This window comes from Vigna umbellata, chromosome 3 (assembly GCF_029865625.1).
Source record: "Vigna umbellata cultivar VRB3 chromosome 3, Vumbellata_1.0, whole genome shotgun sequence".
NCBI classification, from domain to species: Eukaryota; Viridiplantae; Streptophyta; class Magnoliopsida; order Fabales; family Fabaceae; genus Vigna; species Vigna umbellata.
In genome coordinates this window covers 21,545,761-21,555,122 of record NC_142167.1, presented here as the reverse complement: position 1 = coordinate 21,555,122, position 9,362 = coordinate 21,545,761, and the positions used below count along the sequence as shown (strand labels likewise).

The following is a 9,362-nucleotide window of genomic DNA, read 5'->3' as shown; positions in this document are numbered from 1 at the left end:
CATGAAATTGTCTTATTTCTAATCGATGGGAGACTTTTAACATTTTGGATTAAAGATGATAGTAATTCTTATGTTGACTGGACTGATATCTCATTATTATTATTATTAAATGTTTCTAATGAATCCTCTATTAAAAGATCTATCAGTAGTTTCAGGGTCGAATTTTCATCTTGATGATTAACTTAGATGATTATAGTATAACTCTGGTATCGTGGTTAGCTGGAAAAACCCATATAAGCAATATGCTAAGATTGTTAGTGGCAGAGAAGAGAACCTCGCATCTGAGCTAAAATTCTTCTTTCTCTGTTCTTGAGGCTGTACAAGTTTTAAAACTATGCTGACACAGCTGAGTTCTTGGCCTTCTGATCCAAAAATGCACCTCACAAATTCTATCTTTGATATAACATGGAAGTGATCATTCACATTCTTAAACTAATTAAGTAGCATCTCATAAAAAATGCACTCTTAGTCTTACATATACTTTGTGCATATCACTATTTCTTCCTCTTAATTTGGCATAGAAATCATATTAACTTGGGATTGGTTCCAGTAAGTCTTAAGCAAGATCAACTCTAACACAATTTTAAGAAAATAGGTTTAAGAATGTTTCTTTTTATATATTGCTCATCATGGGAACACTCAAAGTCATTTTTTGTCATGAGTGAACCATGCGTAGGAATTAATGTCATCCAACTACCACAGATAGAACAGTGACAACTCTTGGAGGCTATGGCCGTACGGTGGTTGAAGTGAACAATTCAAAAGTTCTGTTGGTTTTCGTACCAGTTTGCATTGCAAATGTGATTTATGTACAATCAACGTAGAAAAACCTAGAAAAAGAAATAAAAAAAGACTGATTCCATTATTCTAAATTCCTGATATATTCTGAAGAACTTGTTTTCAATACATTACAGATAAGTTAGTTATCTCAGAAAACTTATCTAATTTGTGTTCTTGTATGCTTTTACAACATTTTGATTGTCTTTTAAAAGTTTTTCAAAGAGGGGTTCTACAAAATTTAGACTTTTCTCCGCTAAAGATGACCATGAACGAAAGGGTATCTCATCAATAACTGGATTTATGAAAGAGGATAGACATTTATAACAGATGCTTTCTTTACAACAATTCAAGCTCGTGTGAGTGACTGCAGTAACTCTTTGATGCCAACATACATAACTTTGTTATTTTTGAAAATTTGTATACACAATCAAAGTTTGAGAGTCACAAATCTACTGCAGTTGTCATTGTCACTGTGCTGGTGACCATTTATGTTCTTGTTGTATGGTTTTGTGGGACATATTATATGGTTTTTTGTGCTTATGTTTTTTTACTTGTCAGCTTGTACTCCAAACATCGTAACATATGCATCTTGCATGGGAATTTGAGTAGCCACACATAACTTGTGTTCATTTTTTTTTTCTTCAGAAATCTAAGTATAAGTTTATCTTCCATAAAAATAAAAAAGTTGAGTAAAAACCCGTACACTCAATATCTTAAAATTCAATTCTCTTGTATCCAGTTCACACATTAACACATGCAATTTCTTCCTTCAAATAAGTATCTAAAGTTTTTTGAAGAACTATTTGGTAAGAAAAATAGAAACTACTTTGTTGTATATGACTATAAAATGGAAACTGATTCTGTCAAAAGTACTTTTATAGATACAAGAAGGGGCAATGGGAAGACCAAACAGAAAAGTGTCAATTAATATCTGTTTTTTTGTATCCAACTACGTACCAAGTATTAGTGGGCTAGTTGCCTTTTAAATTCCCTGTTCCAACAGCAAGTCATAACATCACAGGTTGTGTTCTACAAATTTTGGTAGTCTTTGAATTGAAAAAAAGCAGAGTCGGTGTTTATTTATTGTGATTACAGCCCACACCTCTTAAGCTTTCATGTGTTTCACCAAACCTTATTTTCAAACAACAGCAGAAAAAAACAAAACTGCTGCTTATTTTGCAGTATTTATGTTCTGTTGGGTTAATTGCATTTCACCTAAAGTTACCTAAAATCAGGTCTAACCAACCATTAGTTAATGATTTTAACTAATTCTAATCAGTTTGTGTTAGATAAAAATATCTGTACAAAATTTTACTGCATTAACAAAAGGAAAAGGAAAAAGCTACCAGTACAAACTTATTTCCTTATAATAGCACAGAAGTGTAGTTTCTGCCCAAATTATTTCCTTATAAAAGCTACCAGTACATCACATTTAATTAGCATTGTGATTTCTATAATTCGTGCCAGTGGCTTCCAAAGAACATCATTTCTCACAATAAAAACATTTAAACATGATTTGCAACACTTCAAAATCAATTTATATAGTAAACCAATTTCTTATATATTCCTCCAAACACACTGAATGGTTTCACCATACCTGAAATCATAGCATCAGGGGTGCTCTTCCTTATTGATATATTCCATCTAATTCATGTAGTAATCTAGACAAAGCATAAGAATTATACCATATTTATATAATATTGGGGGTATGAATTGTGTGATGAATAATGTTGTGTGTTTGTATGAGCAAATAATTTTGATGGTTCTAATGAATAGGGGAGTTGAGACCCTCTTGAGCAGACAAAGGATGCAGTGATTGGTGTCTTTTGGAAGGGAAAGATGGTCCTTTTCTGAATGAAGCTCTCTTCTTTATACGGTGAAGAGTTTGCCTGGCGTAGATGCTATAAAACAAAGGTCCAACTGTCTCCTTAAATTTCAGAATGAAAAAGAAAAGAACCTTTAGCATTATCAGAATCATCATCACTGCACCTAAGTCCCACCACTTTGAATTATCAATTTCAATTCCAAGCACACTTTTCAGGATGAATTCTCCTTTCAGTTTTGGAGCTCCAGGTTCTAAGGGTTCAAATTCCATCCCAATCATGTCATTCTTGTAAGCTCCCTGCATATCCCAAAAACCAGTATAGGTTAATGCTGATATATTGAAACTATGTTATATCAGTGTTTCTGGTTTATGAAGTAATTCATTCCTCTGGATTATGCAGTAACTCCTATGGATTATGCAGTAACAATATACTTATCAGTGTTTCTGCTTTGTGCAGTCATTCCTCTGGATTATGCAGAAAGTATTTCTGGTATGTATGAAATTATAAGATGTAGGAGTGTGTGGCATATTGAAATATTTTGCTACCTTTTGTATGTTTTTGAATTATGGCATATTGAGAAAAACACTGGTTTGGTTGTCAGTTTCATAAAGCAAGATTTTCTCTCTTATGAGAACATATTGATGCTCCAAAATTACCTGCAATCCCCATGCACCATAATTGATGTATGATATTGGATAACGCCAGAAAAACTTGGGAAGATCAGGGATCCGACGGAAATAGCCAGCAGTCATCATCATAACACCCTGCATTAACATACATAATTTCAGCTATTTTCAATGAAAAACAAGCTTATATATATATATATATATATATATATATATATATCTTGTTTTCTTATATAGTACACTTACAATATATCCTGCTCCAATTATCAATCCCATGAGGAAGTTGGGAACCAGTGAAGCTATAATCATCATGGAGCTTTCCACAACCGCAATGCACCCAATGAGATCCAGACAGATATACACAAAATGTGAAAATTCTGAACGAAACTTAACCATGTAATAGGTTATTGTCCCTGTGGCAGTGGACATCACTGTCACAAAGGGTAAGGAAGAGAGAAAATTTGAGAGAATGTAGACTCCAACTCCATAATATCCATTCATTCTTTCTTTATTGAAGACCTGTATCCAAAGGGAAGAAAAGAATTAAGCACTGATAAAAAAACCCTAAAGGCCATACATAACATAACCCTTTTCTTCAAATGGTTTAAACTTTTATTATGGATGAGTTTTTTCATAAGAGGGTTCATCAGAGAGATATTATATTGCATACCTTCATTTCTTCTATAAAAGAAGGGAAGCCCCCTATAGACATGAATGTCATGAAACCTGAGATAAAAGCACCACATGCTCCTCTTGCAAAAATGGCTCCGTAACTCGATCCAACTTCATAGAAGATTGTTCCAACACACAAAGATAAGGCAATATAGATGGTTATCCTAATCCAGTAGTATCCCACATCTCTGGACATGTTCACGAAAGATCTCTGAGTCAGCACTAGCAGCTGCTTCCACCATTTTGCTTTGCATTTGCTTTTACATTCAAAATCAATCCCTCCCTGCAACAACACCATTAATAATTCCCCGTGTTTTGATATTTCTCTTATGGATTGGTCCTTAGATTTCAATGATTCATTAGCATATATAGATATTATAAACGATAAAGATAGAGAAAAGTGATAGGTATTTGAAAAACATTAGTGTGTAAACATCGTATTGTTCTAAATATTACCATTGTATTTGCACAAGTTAAGAAATCAAAGAATACATTAATATGCTTGTTCTTCCATATCCTATCGTTAGCAATAGCATTTTCTGAGCGAAGGGTTGCTTACAATGTTTGAGATTTCCTTGATTCTTGCTCTTGCAATGGTTGCGTGCTCTGACCATCGGTATTTTTCTACAAGTATTGCTTTGGTTTCTGCAGTTGATAATGGTACTCCTTCCTGCATCAAAAAGAAAACAGGGAAGACAGTAAGAAAGTAACAAATTTGAAAGACAAGATTTCAAGGGGGATGGAAGAAAAATATTACATCACTCAACCTTTTTCTTCACAAATACAAAAAAATTCACTCAGTACCATTTTATCACTATAAAACGTTATCAAATATAGTTATTTTATAAAGAAAAAGATAGAGTGAAGGACAGTGAAAAATAACATCAAATGGGAGTAAAAACTTTGAGTATAAAAGTATGATTGCCCTTCAATCTCATTAACAAATTCAGACATTCATAAAGATAGATATATAGAAAGAAAAAACAATGGTGAGAGATATAAACTTGTCTTGTTTGGGAGGGCGTGATTATGGTTGTGACAGCGTCGAAGTCTGAGTTGATACAGTGAAGGAAATGATCAGAAGGATTTCTTCTACTTGGACACGGGAATCCAGCTTTGGCAAAGAACTGCATGCGAAAATACAATATATATGGAGAAACTGTGTCATCTTTTAACCTGTTAATGTTCTAAACACATGATTTTAGTTGTGACATGCATGAAAACAGGAGAATTTGGTTTAGAATATGAATACCTGAGTTGCCTTTTGTGCAGGTCCAAAGTATATTGTTTGACCCCCAGAGAGAAGAAAGAGATGATCAAAGAGTGCAAAAACCTCACTACTTGGTTGGTGTATAGAAGAGATAACAGTCTTAGCATCATGAGCCAAATTTCTGAGAGTTTGAGCAACAAAATATGCTGATGCACTGTCGAGACCAGTGGTGGGTTCATCAAGGAACAAGAGAGTTGGCCTTGTGAGGATTTCAAGAGCAATGCTCAGTCTTCTCTTTTCTCCACCGCTTATACCTCTCAAGTGCCAATTCCCTATTATCCGATCTGCACATTCTTGAAGACCCATTTCCATAATCGTTCCTTCTATTATCTCATTCACCTCTTCTCTCCTCATGCTCCCTGGAAGCCTTAGATTCGCTGAGTAATATATCGTCTCTCTCACTGTCAGAGTTCCCAGCATTGTCTCTTCTTGGGTCACATAAGCCTAAACATATCTCATTAATTAGCACTGAAATATCAAAAATGGATTTTTCTTTTCACATTTACACGCATACTTACAGTACCACCATATTCCAATCTCCTCTTCTTTCCATTTAGAAACACATTTCCAGACATGATAACGTTTCTGGAGAGTCTTCCTGCAACCATTTCCAGTTATCTGATGTTAATATATAGAGCTTCTGTCATCGTAATTAAGAAACTCAATAATACCACTAAACTAGCTGCAAAAATTCTGATATAAAGTTAAGTAATTAAGAAGTGTAATTCAAACTCAATTTCACCACAAACAAAACTGACCATTAATAAATGAAATGATCTTGTAGTTCATGTGAAATAATAAACTTGACAACATCTATTTTTATTAAGATAAACTAATTTGTAATTCTGATACAATATTAAAAATTGATTTGAAAGTAATCCAATAATAGATAATATAATAAATTCAATAAATAATAATTTGTGTTATGTAAATAAATTCGACCAAACAATCTGGTTTGCTGTAGAACAAAACAGCTAACTAAAGTACAAAAGAATAGAATGAATTTATGTAAGGATTATGAGGGAAAAAAGGTACATACCACAAAGCTATCGTAAATACAGATTCATTTATTCCTACCTAATTTCCTAACCAGGTTGGTCTATTCCACCGACTTTTTTTTCTTTTTTAATTATGCTTATATAAAAGCCTGTTTTGGCTGAGGGTTCCGTTTGGATGATACAACATTACTACAGTTATTTTTTTCTTTTTCAGAATCGATCTCAGACAGTTTTCTTTTCATAAATATCTCTGTATGGTTAGAAATATTGAATAGAAATAAAAAAAATAAATGAAATATAAAAAATTTTGTAAAGATTGAGCTTTAAAGTTTTGTATTAAAGGTGATAATAAGATAATAATAGTAAATCTCCTGTGTATCCCTATAAAAATAATCCCAGCGTGTATAAGATATAGTAAAAATAACAATCTTCTTTTTTTACCACATTTTCTATATAAATATTTGAAAATTGAAGTTGCCCTTCTGTTGGAGGGCTTCATAGGTTTTGACCTAGTCTCTTATAATTTTTCAATTTCTTTATTTTTATTTTATATATATATATATATATATATATATGTATGTATATATATATATATATATATATATATATATATATATATGTATGTATGTATTTATATTTACTTTTTAGGTATGATAGTTAAAACTTGGGATTTACAACTTTGTTAAAAATCTCTGATTTTACAATGATGCTATACCAAACCTTTTATTAAAAAAATGAAAATATGAAGTAAAGGAATATTTTAAATTATTTACTAAAGTTAAATAAAATAGAAAAATAATTCAGATTAGTTTGGTGAAGTAGATGGAAAATAATGAAAAGGTTGAATCTCCATGCAAGAGGTAGATATAGTTACTTAAAAGCCAATAAATGAACTGAGGTTTTTGAAATGAGGAAAGAGTCATGGGAAGTAAAACCTCCCTGTTTGGTCATTTACATGTCAATCAAGAGAAATAGAGTGAGAAAATATATAAAAATAATTAAAAAGGAAAATAAAAATTAAGAACATTTTATTAAAAAATAGAAAAAATTAAACAAGGATACTAAAAATAGGTGACAATGTCATAAAAGACTTTCAGTCTCTTACTTTCATACTAAAGAACACAAATGAATTTGGTTGTCTATTTTTTTTTTTTGGATTTCTTCTGAATCAAAGAGCGACAGAAGTTGTTTTGTTCAAGAGTTGTAATAAATAAAAAGCTAATGGAACAGGAAATAATGGAACAATTGAATGGTTCCATTGCTCATTTTCTGGCTAAGCATAAATCTGCAGTCAACACTTACACAGTGAAAATGTTTCCATGAATAAAGGTCTCATATTAATGTTATCCTGCTTCTTTGTTTTTCTATGTTTGCAACTCATTTATTTAGTAGGGAAGATGACACTGTTCCTTTGATTGGAATCGACACATCATGTACTAAAAAAACTCAGATCAAAACAAAAACAGGAACAGTGTAATTGTTTAGACGAACAAAGGAGAAGAAAAAAATAGTACTAAGTTAACTCAGAAATTTTAAGCCTTGTTTGAAGAAAGGTAAAGCAGACAACATACGAAATCTTCTGTGTTTTCTCACTGTTCATTTCTTCCAGTTTTTCATTTTTTCTTCCATTTTTTCTCACTGTTCATTTCTTCCATTTTTTCTTCCATTTTCTCTCACTGTTCATTTCTGCTTCCAAGCTAGAAAAAAATACGTTTTCTCTCCCGAAATCTTCTGTGAGTAGATCTAAATAACCTCACAAATTCTATTTATTATATAACATATAGAAAGAGAGCACACACAAACATTCCCCCACATGAAAGTTCATCTAAAAAATCAAACTTTCTTAGTCATCTTAATAAAAAATTAAGATGAAAGAAAAATTCACCCAAATAAATCAAAGTTTCTTGGTTTTCTTCTGATTCATCTCCTCAGCTGGCATCTTAAAAAACAAACTTCTAACACAGATTCTATATTTGTATTATATATATATATATATAACACATATATATATATATATATATATATGAAAAAGAATGCACAAAAACACTCCCATAGAATAAACTAAAAGGAAAGACATGAATATGAAAATCTGTTAATGATAATAAAAAAAGTATCATGGAAGAACAAACCTGAGGTTCCATTAATTGTGCAGATCACAGCAAGAAAAGCAAAAGGGTGTGTGAAAGTACATCATTTATAAGGTATGTTATCAAACGTGAGAATCATATTCAAAAGTACAACAAAAGCGACGTGTACAGAGAGAGAGAAACACCAATGATGAACAGAAAGAAGGAAGTTGAAATGAACCTGCTAGAGCATCAAGAAGAGTGGATTTTCCAGAGCCAGAAGGACCCATTATAGCCATGATTTTGTTAGGTTCAGCATATCCACTCAGCCCGTTAAGCAATCTCTTAGTGTGTCCATCTCCGAAATTTGGAACCACAACAGTTAAATCTTCCCATACAAGGTACATTCCTCTCTTTTCTGAAACTTCCATGGTTTCTCTACACTCTGCAACACCCTTTTGGTTTGCAGTGGCTGTTTCTATTTCCATTGTTCCAAAGATGAAAAGATGGTTTGGTTGGAAAGAGATGAAAGAGGGAAGCAGAAATAATCGGAAAGTAGCCAGCCTGCTTACATACAAATAGATATATATGTACGTGATGGAAGGTATCAAAGAATATTTTTAGGTGGATTTTAAGTTAACTTTATAAAACTTTACGATATTTGCATCCACTTATATGGTAAATCTAGTTTTATTTAAATTTAATGTCGAATTTTCAAAGCATTCTTCGTCTTATTTTAGTGAATAATAAACATTATTAAGATATATTTTAAATGACTTTTATATTATTTTAAGAAGTAAATTTAAATTTAAGGTAATTTTACTAAACTAACTTATAAAATTAGGTTTGTAACAAGTAAATTTATCAATGTAAAACATTTTTTACACCAATATATATGATAAATATATTAAAGGAATTTTTTATATATAAAACTTAATAAATAAAATTTTAACAGCTCAATTTAAAAAAACCGGTTTATAAAATAAAATTTATATACTTTAAATATGACTGTACTTATAATTGATATATGATTTTCAATACATTTCTATATCGAGAAATATATAATACTATTAATAAGTAATTCAATAACTATTGATAAAAAAATTTTTAATAAACAACTAATA

At 31.4% G+C, this 9,362-nt stretch overlaps 1 protein-coding gene across 1 annotated transcript; it reads right to left on the bottom strand.

The window, feature by feature from the left end:
- Positions 1-2,198: 2,198 nt before the first annotated feature.
- LOC124849032 (ABC transporter G family member 15-like) lies at positions 2,199-8,741 on the bottom strand. Its single transcript, XM_088108224.1, has 9 exons — positions 8,480-8,741; positions 5,693-5,772; positions 5,157-5,618; positions 4,909-5,031; positions 4,464-4,574; positions 3,903-4,187; positions 3,479-3,751; positions 3,263-3,370; positions 2,199-2,902 (listed from the first exon to the last, which is right to left on the bottom strand). Exons 1-9 carry the CDS (start codon positions 8,724-8,726, stop codon positions 2,546-2,548), a joined length of 2,046 nt encoding a protein of 681 aa, XP_087964350.1. The 5' UTR covers positions 8,727-8,741; the 3' UTR covers positions 2,199-2,545.
- Between the last annotated feature and the right edge of the window lie 621 nt (positions 8,742-9,362).

Excerpts from the sequence above, each read along its gene's own strand:
- LOC124849032 (XM_088108224.1), bottom strand. The coding sequence starts at position 8,726 with ATGGAAATAGAAACAGCCACTGCAAACCAAAAGGGTGTTGCAGAGTGT. Across the intron at positions 5,032-5,156 it reads CTGCACAAAAGGCAACTCAG|TTCTTTGCCAAAGCTGGATT; the intron begins GTATTCATATTC and ends TTTCGCATGCAG. Across the intron at positions 3,752-3,902 it reads CTTTTATAGAAGAAATGAAG|GTCTTCAATAAAGAAAGAAT; the intron begins GTATGCAATATA and ends CTTTGGATACAG.